This window comes from Rhodnius prolixus, unplaced genomic scaffold (genome assembly GCF_049639745.1).
Source record: "Rhodnius prolixus isolate KJV_2025 unplaced genomic scaffold, Rpr scaffold_5, whole genome shotgun sequence".
Taxonomy (NCBI): domain Eukaryota; kingdom Metazoa; phylum Arthropoda; class Insecta; order Hemiptera; family Reduviidae; genus Rhodnius; species Rhodnius prolixus.
This window is the reverse complement of record NW_027411624.1, coordinates 26,576,496-26,596,217: the sequence shown is the minus strand read 5'-3', so window position 1 is coordinate 26,596,217 and position 19,722 is coordinate 26,576,496. Positions and strand designations below refer to the sequence as shown.

At 32.2% G+C, this 19,722-nt stretch overlaps 1 protein-coding gene across 1 annotated transcript in view; it reads right to left on the bottom strand.

The window, feature by feature from the left end:
- Positions 1-3,937: 3,937 nt before the first annotated feature.
- ken (zinc finger and BTB domain-containing ken and barbie protein) overlaps positions 3,938-19,722 on the bottom strand; it is a 43,110-nt gene continuing 27,325 nt past the window's right edge. Inside the window, exons 2-6 of the mRNA XM_074135281.1 lie at positions 12,353-12,707; positions 11,003-11,455; positions 8,422-8,603; positions 6,893-7,335; positions 3,938-5,220 (exon numbers count right to left, since the gene is read on the bottom strand). Coding sequence (XP_073991382.1) covers positions 4,853-5,220; positions 6,893-7,335; positions 8,422-8,603; positions 11,003-11,455; positions 12,353-12,658 — 1,752 coding nt within the window. The 5' untranslated portion in view covers positions 12,659-12,707 and the 3' untranslated portion in view covers positions 3,938-4,852. The remainder of the gene's footprint in view (positions 5,221-6,892; positions 7,336-8,421; positions 8,604-11,002; positions 11,456-12,352; positions 12,708-19,722) is intronic.

The window sequence follows — 19,722 nt, the reverse complement described above, 5'->3', positions numbered from 1 at the left end:
ATCCAGGAATAGAAAATAGGCTCTGGCGAAGTAACATCAAACGCATGGAAATTTACTGCAGATTGTATGGTACTCATGACCTCATGGTACTTCAGAAATATAACCAGATAAATGATCAAATTCATAAATTGTCAAATGGAACAAATTTTATTTAATGGAAACATTTTTTAGGCTACTCAAAATTCTAAGTTGGCAGAGTGAACAGCTGATCAAACAACGAAATTATTTTATAAATATGAGTCATAAACTGGTACAAATAAATGTGGATAAATAACAGCCATTCTAGAGAAAACTGCGAGGAAAGGAAAGCCACAAATCAAGGATTAATAGGTCATTTAGGAGGCCAAAAATTAGCTCTTGCTTGTAGAAGATAATTACACCGTCTAATAGACTTAAGCTTAAAAGTGGTCGAATATTAATGCGCCTCTTCCAAGGGTTGGTAATGCCGAGAGTAAGCCACAGCGTGGGATTAGTGGCCAAGGGATCTGGAGAGAAACTTGAGAAGAAAGGAACAATATGGGGAAATAGTAGAAAAGAGGCAGTTAGTGACATATTAGTGTCTGTGTAAAAATATAAAATTTAATTAAGCTGGGCAAACAACAATAAACAAATATTTAATTTAATCCAATAGGATTAATTAACAATTTCGTTTATATATGTTACTGATGCATTGGTTAAAAACACAGGATACGTCCATCAGATAAAAATGAACATTTTTGAGAGATGTGTAGCCCTGGGAATTAACCTATTTTTCTAAAAAAATAACGTTATTTAAAATACCACATTACTTTTAAATCTAGTAATATTCACTTGATACAGTAGGTAATTGGATTTATTTTACTATTTCTATGCTCAACAGGCCTACAAATTGTTTTTTCATTATTTTATATTTATTAAAAATAAAACAAAAACAAAAAACTAAAAGCGATAAAGTTGAAGGTTAGATATTAAGTAATTAAGAATTAGCTGGGAATGAACTTGATAAGATAAGTATAAGAAAATAGGGTGACGAAGAGAACCAAAGGCATAGGATATAGAGAAACACCTGTATCTAAGGGTAAGAGGAAAAAAGGAAAAGATAAGGTTCAAGCTCGATATGTGGTTCCAAACGTCTCACCTAAGAGAATTTAAGACGAATTTTTTCTAAAGTCGGTAAGAATTCTGATGCCCTTAGATTGATTCTTCCTAGAAGCCTCTAGCAACTCAACATGCAAAGAATACACCGGAGGCCGGCAGTGCATTGAAAACGACTAAATATAACCAATATTGACATATCTTAAATTAAATTAAAAAATTCTGCAGTAAGAAAAAAACCATGCGTTTCCTTAGAAAAAAAATGTTTCATTTTTGTAGAAGTACTCTTTCTAAAACAATGAAAATGTTTATTATTCGTTGCCGCCCTCTTACCATATAAAGCTAACCCTCGAAACGTATGTGTATAAATGAAACTATAACATTTTATTTTCAGATTTGTGCTTTGTAAAATGTTTCATTTTTATGATTGTAAAACAATAATTAAAAAAATTGACTTCAGTTCTTGTTGTGTTGGCCACAAAAGTACAGAATAAATTATACAATATTGAAGAGATCAAATCATTTATAGAATTTTGAAGGATAGAAACTATTTCATTTTACAGTAAATCTTAAAACTAACATTTTCAATGTTACGACTTTTTTTGCATAAAAAAAAAAAAATTGATGACATTACATACCAAATTTTATTTAAAAATTTATTTTAAAAACCCTATTATGTTTTTTTAAAGATAATCTGTCATAAATACAACTAGCTCATGTTTAATCTACATAATGTTTTTATAAATTACTATTATATATTGTTTTTATACCAATATATCACAGGCTGGAAAAAAATAATAAATTTTTTAAAAAAGTACAATTTCTTTTCGTTTTTAAAAATTATTATGATACAAAATTTATAAATACTATTTATTCTGCAAAAACAAGATCCCATATTAATTTAAATTTTGGAATTCAATTTACCTATTTGGCATTTGTGTTAAATTTTGTTTTTATTTAAGGCCACTTATGTTACTTTTTTATCTCTTTCGTTTATCTGGGATTGTTATCTCTTTTTTAGTGCTCACTTTACATTATAAAATATTTAAAAAAACTGTGCACAAATTACAAAATATGGTATTTACATTTAGGATTAACACTATAGAATACATTTGTTTTCATTTATAACTATAAAATTGGACCAACAATTTATTGTCTTCTTAAACAGAACCTTTCTTTTAAATAACATTTCTCTTAGGTTTTTAATTTTATTTCTGCCCCCAATATGATGATTTTTTTTAAAAACTATTATTTCGCTGGCCAATTTTTTTTCTTCGCTTTTCTTAATTAGCATTTCATTGAAATGAAGTTTTTACTTGCATATTAGTGCAAGAAACTGTACACTCATTAATTAATAAAATGTTCTTAAAAGCCTCAAAATTTACTATCACACTCAATTTTACTTATATATTTCTTTTAATCAATATTATTTAGGCACTTGTCAAAATTTCTTCATAGTTAGGGAAGCCCTTAAGAAAAAAAAAAATGCTTTGGACTTTTTTGTGTATTTATTTTCATTTTAAGTGCATTCATTTAACATTTTAAAAGTAATATTTTTTTTTGAAATGTAAAGGCTTAATTGGGCAGGGAAAAAATCAAGTTGGTAGTGATATTTTCTGACAAGACACTGTACGTTTTTGTGACGACCTATAGGTGGATAGATATCACGATGAATTATTGAGACAACTTTATATCATGAAAGGAAAGGTTAAGAAATTGGCGAAGAGATGAATAAGCAATATACATAATTTTATTATAGGTCATTGGAAAAATAAATTACACTTCTCAACTGCTCAACTAGTCTATTTAGAGAAAAGGCTAAAAGGAAAATTTAAAAATACGCTGAATGAGCCAGCTAAAAATCGAAGTAAAGGAATTGTAGGTTCTGGCCTGGCTTTAGTGCAAATTGCGAGTTCATGTCATGATTGATAAAGGAGGAGTCTACCTGGAGTTAAAAGAGCGATTTAAATGCAATTTAAAAATGTCAATGACAAAACCACAGTTTTTTGCCTTTTTACAATATTTTATTCAGCTTAATATTTTTTTGTTGTGTAAATCGCTTGCAAGCCTGGTTGAAGAATTCGAAGTTCAACTACTTCAGAACATAATTGGACGCGTAGGTGAAGAATTTTTAAAAAATCAGTTTAAATAATTATTTCGAAGTGGGCTTGCTAAATTTTACTTTTGAGTACTAGTAATTAATGAGGTTCGTTACCTAAGATGTACTAGTATATTTTGTTGAGTTGCTTAGTACAGATTAGTCTTAGTAAAATGTTACCCGATGATCTTGTATTTTTTATGGATTTGCAAATAATGGTAGCTTTTTGATTCCCTACTCCTGCCCATGTAAATACATTTGCTAGTAAAAACCCAGAAATGTTGCATGGACTTTTATGCGAGTTATAAGTCCGTTCCAGTTAGCAAATTACATCAGACAAAGAAAGAAAACTAAGAATGCAACAGATTCAAATTATATGCTAAGAGTGATTTTCGTAGATATCTCCAAAACATTTTTTTTAAAAACTTCCACAATTCCCAACTCTTAAAATATAAAATTAATTAAGTAGCCAATGATGTCATTAAAATTTGATCTGATAAAATACTGGAAAGGGCTTTGATTAATTTATTATTTAGTTTTTAATTAAAAAATAAACTTATTGTTCTTTCTGATTCTTCTACGAATTCTACATTCTTCATTTCTGTAATTTTTCTTTCGTAGAATTTTTAACTATCACTAAACATTTTTTTTTTTAATTTATTAGAATTAAATATATAACAGCATTTTTAGAGGTAGACAAATTTCCGTTACCTAAATAAAAATTAACTGATTTCATTAACGATCAGGAACATTCTTGTTACTAGGGTTACTTTTTCTTTTCTAATTTTTCTTTATTTTTTTTTTTAACCCATAATAACACTTTTCCTTCGTGATTTAAAGTTTTATTTTCTATGAAAATAAAATTAGAAATTAAAATAAAAAATCCAATGGTAACTCACATCACACATCATTAAAAATAAATTTGTTTCTCACATTCTCTTTCACTGGTACTATTCGTTATAATTATCTTTTTGTTTCTTGTCATGTAGATATTAAAAGCAATAAGAATTACCTCATTGGATAGTATGGTATTAGTTTTCTCTATCTGCAGTTATTTTATTAAAATTACTCTTGAATAAATCATATAATAGCTTTAAGATCATAATTGTTAACTGTTTATGCTAAGTTAAAAATACATCTCTGAAACATCCAAGCCTTCGTCTTCGTACGCTACTGCATTTTTATGAGAAATTACGTTATTGTTTGAAGCAAAGTTAGCTGGATTGCAGTTAGCATTTTCTGAAGTGATGATTTATACAAGATTATATTTTTACTATAATTTCAAAGGTTCAGTAGAATGGACATTGTTAAATGGAATTTTTTTTTTCTATTAAGCAAACCTGCGACATAGATCGTATAATAGTGCAAAGCTTCTGAAAACTCATGTTTCATTTAAGAAAAATAAATTTCTTCCTAATTTCTGTGGTACATTTGGGATTCGAGAGTGAGACATTAACCAGTAATAAAAAAACACCCGTTCAAAGAATTTGTAAAACTTGGGCATAACTCACAAAAAAGATAGAAAGTGGAATATATAGAGCTATTCGATGTTTTCTTCTAGAGAGCTACTGAATATCCAATGAAATTACTTCTTTCTGCTTTGATTCAGCTAAGTAATGAACATTCTATTTAATTTTCCTAAGACCATACTATCAAATAAGGCAATAATTTTGGGTATTGTCACTCAGGGAGATTCTTACTTAATAACAAATTATTATGAGGTCCAGACAAATGCCTGATAAGTTCTTGTAATGATTCAAAAGTTTGTGTACAAAAACAACAATTAAAATTTCCTGTATCGCCACTGTCACCAGGTACACCACCACCCCCGCCAGAAGCGCATATTACATTTCTGTGCACTGAACAAAGATGTTTAAGTAGGTGGGCTTTCTGTTTGAACATAGCCACACAAAGGCGACACGCAAACGGTTTCTCGCCAGTGTGCACACGTAAATGTGTCTTCAAGTTCCAAGACATACCAAACTGTTTGCCACAGTATTCACAACGATATTCACGGGCTGGCGTTTTACTGCTTTCTTCACTGTCGCCTGAAACAAATAAAATGAAAGAAAATGTTGTATAATTTTTACGATATGTAAATGTTATACTTATAAAGAGACTTCGCTTAATCAAGTTAGAAACATTACACCAGGATTTTAATCTAAAAAATAAATATTTTTTATTCACCTTAAACTGTTAATTTATCTTTTATTGAGATTGTTAAAAAAACAATCTATAAATTGTTACTGGTCGACAGAATATTTGCATTTAAAGAATTTCTGCAACTATAGGAAGCAAGAAAAAATGAGGTCAACAATAGGCTATTTGCGACAGCAAGGAAAAGGAGATTTCTTACTGCGTTATAAGCAATATAAAAAACAAGACAATTTTATAAGTTTCTTTGAAAACGATTGCCCAAGTGATTGTTATATAAAGTAGTAAAATAGTAGTAATCGCCTATTTCACTAGCAGGGTCCAACGTCCAACTTACAAATTAGTAAGTTATAAATATTTTCACATTTTCTTTTTTTTCAAATAATTCCTCATAGTATTGTTTCTTCTGAAAGATGTGTGCCCAATTTGGTTGAAATTGGTGCAACGAAGTAGGAGTCTGTTTGAAAACATTAGGAAATGAGTTAACCCTCAATGCATTTATTAGAATCTTGTGATACGTAAAAGTAGCTTTTTATTTCAAATCTATTGATAACGGATAAATTTATAAATTCGGTCAAGTTCCACATTTAAATATATAATACTGAATACAAGTAAAGGAATTCTCAGTGGAAAAGCACTGGACTTAGAACAGGGTAGTCTTCAGGTTCAAATTCAGCTGGCTACGTACAGTTTTTCCATCTATAATCCTCTTGTAGCCTACTATCTGGAAACAGAGTTATTTAACGAAAGAACAGTATCCGTAGGCTAGCATTAACTGTTGAAGCTCCGGATGCTTCCCAGATATTGATGAATCTTAAACAAAAACGAGCTAAAGGCAAACTGTGTTCTTCATAGGGCCTGACAGTGAAAGTGAAACCTCTTCACTTTACAGAATGGAATTTCTTTTTTTTTTTTTTTTTTGAAGATTTTAAAAACAATTCGATTTTTTTTAAGCTTGCAAGGTCATTGCACTTACATAGGTCTGTCATATTTGTTTCAAACCTTGTTTTTACAGAAATTCTTTTCAGGGCATTTAGGGAGGGGGCTTGGACTTCTCTTTCAAGTGCTATTTTAATACAACGTACGGTTTATAATACCTACTTAATGCTATGTAATATTAAAATTTGAGATTAAAAAAATCTTCAAACGAGATTATCATTTTACTGAATGGATGTTTTATACTTTTTAGTTTTTATTTACAATAAATCCTATGACTTTCTTTAAACTTAGTATGTACTCAACATGAAATAGATCTATCCTTTATGTTATAATTTTTCTAGGGCATTCTGTTAAGGATGGTGCTGGAGGAATGATATGGGTAGACTTCTCTCTAACGTATCATTTCAGTGAGATAAGTTACATAATTAATAAGTAAGATTAAATAGTAAGAATTAATCATGTAATACAAATTAAGGTCTTGAACCATGAGATTAGTTTAAGAAAGTTATGTGAGTACCTACATCAAATTTTTTAGTCCTTATTTTTTTTTAGATCTTAGACTGTAATGTGTTTTCCAATTTATGAAGAAATCTCTAGGTTAAAAGTTTGCGATTGATGAAAACGTACCGTGAGCTACAGGTGACGGTTCCTCTTTTTTTGTTGTAGTTTGTGGAGGTAGTGGCCAAGTGGCCCAGGGTGGTTCAGGATAATGGAGTCTCGGCGGTGACAGGTGTGGTTGTGATGCTAAAGATTCACCACTGCCGCCTCCGCTACTTCGGCTGAATACTTCAACGGTTGGTGGACAGCCTGCTTTTAAAGCAGCCGGATGATCTGGTGGCACCAGGAATGGTGCCGATGGATGTCTTCCTTGCACCACATGATGGCTTCTCAACACAGCTATCTCATCAATATAAGAAGGAGTAAATGGTACAAACGGTGGATTCTGTGCAGGTGCATTATGGAAGCCAGGTCTCCGTTTCCGATGAGGCGTTACAACATAGTTTTCTGCAGCTGTATGTACAAGTGCTTCTTCTGGCAGCTTGCGCGGGTCATCATCTTCCAAATTTGTCCTGCAAAAATTGCTTTTATAAAAGTTGTTTTTACACAATGATATAATTTTATGATTAGCCAAAGAATATGTAAAGAAAAAAATTTAAGGACTTAATGAAAAAGATCTTCTTGAACCACACAAAGAAAATTATGTGTGTGTGTAAGGTAGTTTACAAAATAACTGCTCACATTTTTCTAAGATAAGCTTGGAAAGGGATGTTACTAACGTGATATCACTCTGACAAATTCTGGAATTGAATCTGGGCAACAACCATGGAAAATGCTTGTTTTAATGTGCACATGAGGAATAAGTTTTGACTAACATTTCAGAAAAAACTATTAGATTTAATATCACATTTACATAACACCAAAATGTTAGGATACAAAACAATTTGAGAGTAAAGTGGATTTTGCTGGCTTGCATAAACAGTCAAACAGTACTTAGAAGTCATTTTTAATTCACCAATATTTTAATAGATCTGCAGAGGTAGTATTTGGATTCAGTGTCGCCCGAGTCATCTAAACTATTTATCCAATTTTTTTTTAGAAAATAAATGTAGAAATCAGAAAGTGCGAAAATAATATAGTAGATTATCTTAAAATAAAAAAGACAACTGGTATATTTGTAATAATCATTTATGCAAATATTTCTTATATTCGTGAACGATTCTTATTGCTGAGTACAATGATTTAAATAGTTTAATTTAAATGATTCTTTGGTTGTATTTGTGATGATCATTCATTTTCTTTGCTTTAATTTCATTACTTCATTACTTTCATGAACATTCATTACACTACCTGAATCATAGAAAGCAATCTTTTAAGTGCTTTATTTCACTTATCATTTTAAATGCTAAGTTCATTTAAAATTTAGCACATATATAAGATTAACTTGGCAGACTTTTATAAGTAAATATTTATATTGCAGCAGATAATATTATAGTGAAAAAAAACTACTTTTCTATCTATGTTTAATCTATTCTTGATGATAACTTTGAACCACTCAAAATAAAATGTAATGAAAACGAGGTTCTTAAACTTAGGATATTAAAGATATTTAATATTTAAGAGCCAAGCGTTAAATCATTGTTAAACCATTGCCATACCTGTAATCTTCCATGTATCTGGACTTTCTTTTATGATGACTCATTTGATAAGGTTGATACCTAAGCATTCCAGCATTGGCTCGCTCCATAGGTCTTTTACTAGATTCCTCCTCGCTACTGGTTTCTAATCCTGGTGAATAACTGTTTTGATTCGTAGTCATTTTACTCAAGTTTTCAGCTGACTGTAAATAAAAAAGATTTTTTTTTTAAATTAAGTTTAATTATTTGTGAAATGAGTTCTAAAATATTAAAAGTTATTTCTAGTAAGCAAAAATCCGTTTAATATTATTGGATTTTATTAATTTATTATATCTTAAGATAATATAATAAAGAACGAGCATCCTATTCTCATTGTTTATGGGCTCGATTTCTGTTGGCGAATAGAACGATGTTCGAAGCAACAGCCAAGAAATGAATTGGAAAAAGATAAATAATGGAATAAACGAAATACTGACCCAAATCTAATCTAGCGTTTTGTAGGGGGAAATTATATTTGCTTTATTTTGGAATTTCTCGTCCAGAGTTCAGAAATAAGTTTCGAAGATTCAGTATTTAGTAAAGTAATGAATATTTTTTCGGGCGGACTTTAGTTCCAACTACCGAACAGGAGTCGTGGACGGAGACAATAGCTAAACATAATTAATTTAATCTTCTCATTTAACAAATTAAATAAAATCAAAACCTTTAACGGGGATAAAACCATCACCAAAATACATCACAGCTATGCGGGCGGCGCCTCTAAATCGCTCGGCTACCTTGGCGCTTTTAAAAAGTATATACAAGCTTATATATAAACTTGGCTTCTTAGTATAACAAATTAATAAAGGAAAACTTCATTTAGGTCAAGCAGAATTACTAATTACGAATCTAATATCAAAATATCTAAATAACAATGCTGATATCATTTCAGGGACTTGATAAATAAGCTGTCTACATTGTAGAATATATTACTGGTGCCCAACGTCTCAAGGAGAAAAGTTAAATAAAAAAAAGTCAGTTATAATTTTAACAACTGATATTCTTGCAACAAAAATTGAAAACTTATAAAGTAAGGTAAGAAAGCTGAATTTGAATGGTGATGAGAGAGCCGAAAATAAAGTTTATGGACGACATGGGAAGATTTCACTGTATTGCAGTAGGCCTGAACCTCATCATGCGAATTAAAGATGCACATTTTTCTATTCTGTAAATAAGATGTTCGTATTCTGGAAAGGCTTTTAAGGTAAATCATGAACTTCAATCAAAAGAAATTAAATGAAAATAATTCACAATAATGGCAGCTTTCAATAGTAAATAATTACTAAGGATAAGAGTTACAAGGACTCCCTTAGCCTTTTGAAAGATCTAGAGAAACGATATTTCGGACAATGAATTATGTAAATATAGCGTCTGCCAATTTAAAAAAGTTCAATACAAGAACTGGCTTAGACAAGACAGAAGCTTAAACCCCTTCTATTCATTATTTAGATGAGTGAAGCCTAAGTAACAGACTGGATGAAAAAAAAAGCCATTCCCGCCCAGGTAGACATATGTAAAGGGGATCTTTTATGAAAGAACAAGAAGATAGTTTTTTTTTCTTTAAATGAAGGCCGAAGAGATCTTTTACATTCACAGATTTATTAAAAAGTTGGCTTCTTAGCGAAACTAACCCATTAATGCACATTTCATTCAGGTCATAGCAGAATTATGAATCTAATATTGTATATAATTTTCTAAGCAGTCCTGACAATATTTTTGAGGCTTACTAAAAGAGTTGTCTACACTATATACGTATGGTTCCGACAAAATGGCACTGCCAAGATATTTTAAGAAGGTAACGAAAAAATAGTATGATCCTGGAAAATTCTGAACAACGGGACGACAATGGAAGTACGAGATTTGTTCTAAGATGACTCTCTATTAGAATGTGGTTAAGACAAGGAAGTTGGAAGGTATTAATGAAAATTAACTTGGTACCATAAGTTTAAGAAGAAGATGATGCCTATTTTGTTTAAGGTGATTTCAGGGGGGCTAAACACCCAACTATTAAATTAGTTGTTCTGAATGTGCAGAAGCACATACGTACTATACATATAATTGAATACTTCTTTATTTTTGCTTTATAATTCCTACTTTTCATCAATTGTACATTTAGTGCCTCTTTAAGAATTAAGCAAGCTAAGTATAGCAAGTCTTGTGAGTGTTACTCAATAAAGTCCAAAATTCTGGAGAAATATACTTATTACTTTATTTCAGAACTTTCAAAATATTTATTATTCTTTATAAAATAATGGTAAGGTTACAATGAATGGTCTAACTAAATTCTATATTTGAAATTTAATGCTGATAGGTTTTAATTACCTTCATCAACATGCAGAACACCCGGTGGAGGGGCGCTGCAAATGTAGAATGAAACATAATGTACCCTTTATTTGCATACAGGTGTTATTCTTTTATTAACTTATAAGCAATCAGACCAAGAATTTGAGATTTTTCTATTTAAATATAATTAATTAACCATTTACCTAAAAGGTGGAACCAACAAAACAGTATCTATACTAACATTAATTGTTCATTGAAATTTCGTTTAATAAAGTAAAACCTGCGAGTCTGTACTGTCCAACGGTGTAGCCGATGGTTCTTGTTTAATAACAATGTGCGGTGAAGCTACATAAGGCTCAGAAGAATTCAGAGACAAATTCACTGGTGTGGATGAAGATCTACGACGACGTGTAGGCGTGGTCACTGCAGGAGACGACCTGGCCGCCACTGATACGGAAGGATCTGTTGGACTATTGCTATTTCCTTCATGGCTTCCTTGTCCTACCGCTGTTACAGAGCCAACAGACTCTTCACTTTCAGAACCTGCACCTCCGCCAATGCTAATGCCACCCGTACTAGAATTCGCGCTAGAACTGCTACCATTGCCACCGCTGATAGAAGCACCGATGTTATTCTGTCTTCGTTCTTCCGCTTCTTTTGCCTTTTCTTCCCAGAGTTCTGATTTGATTTCCAACAGTTCGAATAGTTCAATCACTCCAGGCATTTCAGCAGGCTGGAAACAGATTTCGGGTAAATTTTAGATAGTTTTAAACCAGACAATTTTATGTAACAGTTATATATATTAGAGAATCAGCCTTTGCACAGACGTCTTATGTAAAAGTTCTATGACTGTTCTATATTAATTAACATCCAATTAAAGCGAAACTGTCAGCTGGAACTTATTTTTTAATTTATTTTATTTTAATTATTAGTTCGGCTAATAACTATAAGTTTGTAATAAAATTTCTTGATCGAGACAAAAAAATGCTGTCATTCCTTAGCAATTTGTCCTCCATAAGATGCTTTTGTGTTAAACTTGAAACACGCCAAATATCTGACAAATACTAACACAAAAAGTGTAAAAATAGAAATTTTATTATACTATTTATTCGTATGTTTAATTATAAGTAATATGAATGACTATTTTTTATTCGTCGATATTGCTGCGTAATTAGCAGTAGTTTTGTTTTAAGGTGGAACGCAAAAACTCTAAATCATCCATTTTACTTTGCAACTTTTTTCCAAACCGTTCAATTTATTAAGTTTCAAGGGCATTAATGTTTTCCTTTTTTACATTCCAAGTGATCCTTCCATTGCGAAACTGTACGAAGCTAATGTTGCGAACAATTTCGTAGCTTGAGGAACTTTTTGATTTTCAAGGGTTAAGAGAAAATAGTGTTAATTATAAAAAGTTTATGTTTTTTATTGATTTCCTTAAATTTAATTAATAATAACATAGTTAACTTCAAGCATAATTTATATAAAAATAACAACTGGAGATGGAATCAGTGATTTCGAAGGGATAGAAATTCGTCATCTAAAAACAGGCTGTGACTAGGAAATAGTGCCTGTCAACTGTGTAACCCTACTAAAAATATATAAAGAAAAAATGCTATGTCAACATACTTACGGGTACACATGTTTGTCCAGTATACAGGAAATCCAACATATTTCTCATGTGTTGAGCTTTGATATCCGGCAGATGTAATGTTACTACTGGCTCCCCCGGTTGGCTCTCTCTAAGCAAACGTCTAATCAAAGGACTAGCAGAACCTAGAACTAGGCAATGTGCGGCCAACTGCGTGCCACTTTGGCAGATTAGTCGCAGATCAGCGTGCGCCTCTACCTCGAACCACCGCCTCACCTCGGCCACGACGGACGTATGGTGTTTGCCGTAGTGCAGGGTCAGTAGGCCGCCGACGTCGCCTCGAGACATCGCAGCACAACTACTTCCACAGTGGCCGCCACCACGACCACTCTCCTACCTGAAAACATAAGAAAATCGTTCAAAATTGAAAATATTTAGCGGTCACTTTCTTATTTAGGATGTTTATTGAAATCATCTTGAACCCAAAGGTTTTTTTTTTGGCATTGGCTTCCGCCATACAGCCAGCATCGTCTAGGTGCTTATCACTAGAATAACACTCACTCTCCATTCTTATTTATAAATACTCCACTCATTCATCTCTCTACTATATATATATACAACTATTTACATAAACCACAGCTAATGGATAAATCAGTACTCTATATTCCCGCCATCCTTATAGCTTAACCGAAATTAAAATCACGTAATCCTTCTCTAATCATTTTCTTGCATTCATTCTAATCGGCTATAACTTTTAAATACATTCATATTTCATTGCTAGCTCTGCTCTATAGCAAATCTATACCTAAGCACATAGATGTTGGTGGAGAATATTATGTCTTCGTAGCGAAATGGTGTATTTAAATACCTGTATACGTCGTCAAACATTCGTTTCCTTTCTACCACATAACGTGGACATATCATTATTATATGTTTGAAATCCTCCTCCTCATTGCAATCTACGCAGAGAGGAGAGGACCTAACCCTAAGAGTTACTTTATTTAAAACTATCCAGTACGACAGTTGTATAAGGGTTGATCGTTAAAAACTGCAAACTAATCAAAATGCGTAACGTTGAACGACAGTTTCTAGAATGGTAATTGATATCGCCAATTATTAAATATTTATTGTTCTGGGTGCTTGAAGTTATGTAGAAGAAGTTATACAGAAAATTTTCTTGAAGTATGTTGAATAGCAAAATAAATATGCGAATCAATCTGTAATAATTTTGCGAAGAAAAGGTTTTTTTCTATGCATAGTAATAGAACTCCATCTTTTACAGCTCGGAGAAAGAGTTGCGGCTATAATATTTTTAAAATTAGGTTTTCAGAGAAAACGCATGCTTTACATTTCTTACATACAACATTTTGTGTGTTTTTTTAAATACTTCATTTAAAACAAAACTGGACGCTCATACTTAATGTTCCTCTAAATGACAAACGATTTTTATCAAAAAGTAATAATTTAATTGAATCTTTGCAGACTAATTTCTGACACAAATTTTTTGTTTTTATCTCAAGTGTAATAATCAGGCTGGGCTTCCTGTGGGATAGATCTGAAATATCACAAGTAAATATGAGCTGATTTTATTCAAACAATGAATTCATCAAGTGCAAGTATCTCAATAGTTGGTTTAGAACACTGACCTTTATGGAGGAACATCTGGAAACTCATTGATAATATAAAATATCAAACAAATTATCATTTAATACAATTATAATAATATTAAAATCTAAAGAAGAGAAAACAAAGAACCAAGTAGTACTAATCTTATATAACTCTAAATGTTTATTTAATATTTTATTCAATATAACTTAGGGAAGGAATTAGCTAAGTGGTTAGTGCACTGGATTCTCTTGCAGTGTGCGGATTCCTAAAACTGTCTTTCTCACAGCTCACTGCAAGGTGATGGACATTGTTAACTGCCACAAGAGAACACTTACCGGAAGCCGGCAGTGCTCTGAAAAAAGTTTTCGGGCGACAATGACTTTTAATATTGACACAGATCTTATTTTTATTTAAATATTTTGTTTAAAGTATTTCATAGTCTTAATATTTTACTGGGACGGTTGATGGTTTTCTCTGAAGTAAATTTTAGATTATTTGCTAACAAATTTATTTTTAGACAATACTAAAAAGAAATTCCAGGTGTTTGTCGTGACTACGCGTATAAAACCAAATTTGGTGGCAGTCAAAGTAGTGTCCCAGTTTGTATGGTCGTTATTTAGGTTACTGAGCAAGTTGGGATATATTTAAAATTTATTTGGCTATGCAGCAGGAGAAGGCGAAACAGAAGTGTGCCATATCACGTTTCAGACTAGAACTCAAGGCTCCTGGCTTTGGCATGGTCTGGTCTGGTTGTTGTATTTAAAGAAATAAAGCCTTTCTATTAACTCTACTATTTCTGCGGCCTTTCCTTCAAGTTTTGTGGTTTTATTTATATTCTACTGTTTAAGATATAAATTTAGATATCTCTAGTTACCTGATTATTTAAATAGTAGGAAGAACCCATTACTATAACAAGTGTACTTGTGAATAAGAACATTGAATAAATATTATTTATAAACATTTGAATTACAATAACAAAATAAAAAGAAGTTGATGAAATTTATATAGAATCAGTCTTATGAAAATTAAATTGAATGTAATTAACTGGAAAGAAAACACTAAAATACAGAAATAGGTAAAAAGCCTTCTATCATTGGTTTGTGTCAACGTTTTATATTAGGGATTGGCTTTGGTGACGCTCTGCACTATTCCTATTTTCATTTTTATAACATTATTCCTCTTTCTTGTCTAAAGTCTGAAAAGTCGAAGGAGAAATGTTGTTGCGAATGTAAACGTTTTAGACTGCCTCAATTCACTTCAGCAGTCTACTAATTACATTATAACAAATGAGCACCCTATTGTTTTTAGGAGATAAGTTATTAGAGTAAGACTTGTTCATTTTAAATTATAAATCTTTACAAGTTCCAAGCAATATTTGGAGAACTTATATGATGGAGGTTCACCATCTTCCTAATATCTTGTCACTCCAATACTATGAATTTCGTTTTTATTAGTTATAAATAAATATTTATTTGTAGTAGAGTGGTGTAATAAAATGTATGAACGGGAATGACAGGTCTGGTTATTACGTAAATTATGGCAAAGTTGCTCGCTTTGATAAAACTTTACTTTTATATTCATTTTTTGCAACACAAAAAGCTTATTTACTGAGAATAAATAGAACTAATAGTCTTGTAGGCCCAGGTGCTTAAAAATATCAATGAACTTTTTTTAGGACAGCGACTTTAAAGACTAGTATACACACTTGTGACAGGCTGACATCTATGTCAAAGAGTCGAAAATTTATTTTTTTAGAATTATTCTCTGAAACCCAATGTAAACGGGGTCATTTTACGGTTGACTTTTTTTTTCAGTAGGCCCTTTCTATAACATGGCTAAGTATTGGGATACAATAATTTTGAACCACTTTCTGCACCATCTTGTGGCTTAGAAAAATGTTTTATCACGGTGTCCATCAGAGAATGAGTGGATAGTAAGTCGTAGGAATGGTGAGATAAAAGCCATGTCAGGGTCTGGTGAAAAAAGCTCATCCTACAGTCGATCAATCTTCCTGAGGCATTATTCCAAGGAAGGTCAGGTGGTCATTAGGTTGGTAGTCGGCCTTTTCGTCGGACGTTTTAGAATGAAGATACACACACTGGCCTGGCAGAGTATGGCGTGTGCAGGTTTTTGTCAGAAAGAAGATAAAACAACACTGCAGCGTTCCTATGGAGGGCTGAGGGTTCGGCTCTTCATAAAAGAAAAATCCAAGCCTTTATACTTTGCGCAGAAGCCCTTCTCCAGACTCTTAAGTCTATTCAAACAGACAGATCTGGAGAGGGTGCTCTAACTACAGGGTCATGGTGGCTGGCTAAACCCCACTTAGATTATAATCTAACGCTATAATTTAATTATTGGAAAATATTTTAATAAACATTTTAACGCTCAATCTTAAATAAATAATATATAATTTTCAGTTATGGTCGTTCCAAATATAGGAAATATGCATAGTAAATTATGCTCTTTTATCTTATTTGTAGATGTCTCCATTATATGAAACTTATTGTACATATAGTTTTATAATGGTAACGGACTTAAGAATGCTATTTTTTCATTTACAATCGAAAATAAGCGAATTTAAATTATCGGTTTTTAAAACATAGATTACAATTTCGCATTCACATTGAAAGTTTTATGATTTTTTATAGTAGCACAAAGCTATTAATTAAACAAAAAATCTTTGAGAAGTAATAATAGTTCAAAAACAAATGCTAAGTTAGGTTTTTTTAGCGGAAATTAAACGATAAAAAGGAAGAGAAACGTAAAAACAGTTTCCCTGAAGTGGGTCATTACCACCAAACAGTGTTATGTAATGTAACTAATTCTTTGAGCAGGCACTAGAAAGCGCCAACTTCGTGATATGAACTCAACTGTTTTTTTTTTATTTATATCTTCCAATATTTAGTGGCTTCTGTGAGCAGTAAAATTTGTCACTTCCTTAATTTTTCATTTTTCCTCTTCATGTAAAAAAAAAAAAAAAATTATATCTCAATGTAGAACGAAAAAGGAGGTGTGAACTAGATGTTATTTCATACACAGTAAAATTAATTTCTAATAAAAATCTATTTAAGCTTATTTGCATCAATTTTGTTAACATTTGACATCAGTAGATCACTTTTCCTATTATTCTTTCAATGTATTTCTATGTATTTTAGAAGTTAGTCTTTTTTACTTCTAGTAAGGAACACAACTAAAAGTAACGATGATTTGTACATGGACTTTTTAAAATTCAATACCTGATGTGCATTTCACCTAATTTTTCTTATTAATAACTGACAACCTGTCTTAAAATTTAAACTTTTTAGTAAACATTTGCATTTTTTCTTGACTTTTCCAAGCTTTTATAAACCTGTTGTATTTCTGTCCAGCAAATTGTAAAAACATCTATTCCAATCAAATAAATACGAGGGTCGTTTAAAAAGTCCGTGCAAAAATAAAAACTACTTAATTTTTGGGGGTAAACCTTTTTTATTTTTCAACGAAGTCTCCTTTTAGGCTTATACATTTCGTCCAACGCTGCTCTAGTTTGTTGATCCCTTCCGAATAATAGGATTTGTACAAGTCTGAAAAATAGCCATTCGTTTCTGCAATCACCTCCTCGTTTGAATAAAATCTTTTTCCCGCCAGCCATTTCTTCATATTGGGGAACAAATAGTAGTCCGAGGGAGCCAAGTCTGGAGAATAGGGGGGATGTGAAACGAGTTGGAACCCTATTTCCATTAATTTTGCGACCACAGCTGCTGAGGTGTGAGCTGGTGCGTTGTCGTGATGGAAAAGGACTTTTTTGTGGGCCAATCGTGAGCGTTTTTCTTGCAGCTCGGTTTTCAAACGGTCCAATAACGATGAATACTATGCACCTGTAATAGTTTTACCCTTTTCCAGATAGTCGATGAGGATTATTCCTTGCGAATCCCAAAAGACAGTCGCCATAATCTTTCCGACCGAAGGAACGGTCTTCGCCTTTTTTGGCGCAGATTCCCCCTTGGTAACCCATTGTTTAGATTGTTCTTTGGTCTCAGGAGTGTAGTGATGTATCCATGTTTCATCCACAGTGACGAAACGACGCTTAAAGTCCTGCGGATTCTTCTGGAACAGCTGCAAACCGTCCTTGCAACACTTCACACGATTTCGTTTTTGGTCAAGCGTGAGCAATCGCGGCACCCATCTTGCGGATAGCTTTGTCATGTCCAAATGTTGATGCAAAATATTATGTACCCGTTCATTCGAGATGCCCACAGCACTAGCAATCTCACGCACCTTCACTCTTTTGTCATCCATCACCATATCATGGATTTTATCAATGATTTCTGGAGTAGTAACCTCAACAGGGCGTCCAGAACGTTCAGCGTCACTTGTGCCCATATGGCCACTCCGAAAATTTTGAAACCACTTATAAACTGTTCTAATCGAAGGTGCAGAGTCACCATAATGTTTATCAAGCTTCTCTTTAGTCTCCTGAGGCGTTTTGCCTTTCATAAAGTAGTGTTTAATCAACACACGAAATTCTTTTTCGTCCATTTTTTGAAAATCACTCGACTTCCTCGATTCAAACGAATGCCAAACACAAAGAAATAGACCGATCTGGCTGAAACTTGGTGTGTGTTCTTCCAAGAGATGCTACTAACTAAACATAACCTCGATACGCGCCAGTGGTGCTATCTCTCTGACTTTGCACGGACTTTTCAAACGACCCTCGTACGTATATCGAATCTCACATCTGGTAGCCGATTTCATTAAATTTTATTCTGAAGAATATGATGTAGATATCAGAATCTGACGCAAAACTTTAGTACGATTTATAAGAAAGATCTGCGTTTTTTTTTTTTTTCAAAAGATTGGTAAAGATATATATCGCCCTAAAAAACGTAAAGAAAAACTGTGAAGAAAATCTTTTAATCTATTTTGAAAATATTGTAACACACTAGACAAAAAATTCAATAATGATAGTATTTTTGGTTGCGCTTACGAAAGCAAAATATTTTTGGTCCAAAACATATTGGATAAATTGAAAGCATCCAAAAAATTATTGTAAAAAAAGTACTGCATATTTTCTCTTAATATGAATCAATATTAACTTGTCCAAATTTAGCTTGTTTTTTCGTCTAAGGGAAGGCCACAGTTCTTAGTTATGGCAGGCCTACCGCAAGAAAAAATTGGTAAAGCAGCGTGAAAATAGATTAAAAAAGCGGTTGGCAGACATAAATAATTACAGGCTCTTTCAAATAAAAGGAAAATTTACGATCATATCCATCTCTACTCTATTCACAAGGAGGAAATGTCCAGCAAAAATTTCAAAGTGGAAAAATCGCGTGTTCGGAAGCAAGAATATCCTGCAAGGGAATCAGTTTCCGGCATTTTTTTTTTCAAAAATCAGACCAGCGCTGCCTTGAAACTTTTTGAGAAATAGTATAGTTTGAAATAGTAAATAGAAATAGTATACAAGTACAAAGTTTTTGAAGAGATATCACGTTTTTTTGAGCCTTTGTTTCTATTTATTTTAGGAGTTGGACGAGTTAGACGGTAATTCCCAATTAATTAAATAACAGTAAATCTTTAACAGCTAAGAGGATACGAATTAGTTGCCAAAATTCGGAGTAAAAGAAAATTTATCATTAACAACAATGAAAATTTCAGTAAGAGAAAGTCATCAGGATAGTTTCCACACGATTTTTTGAAAATTTGGGGGCGGTTTTGAGAAGTGGGCACATCGACTTCTCTGGCCAATTGTACGATTTATTTGCGTAAAAATGTATTTGCGCATTTTTGAATGTTAAATTCCAACACCTACATCAAATGAATATCGT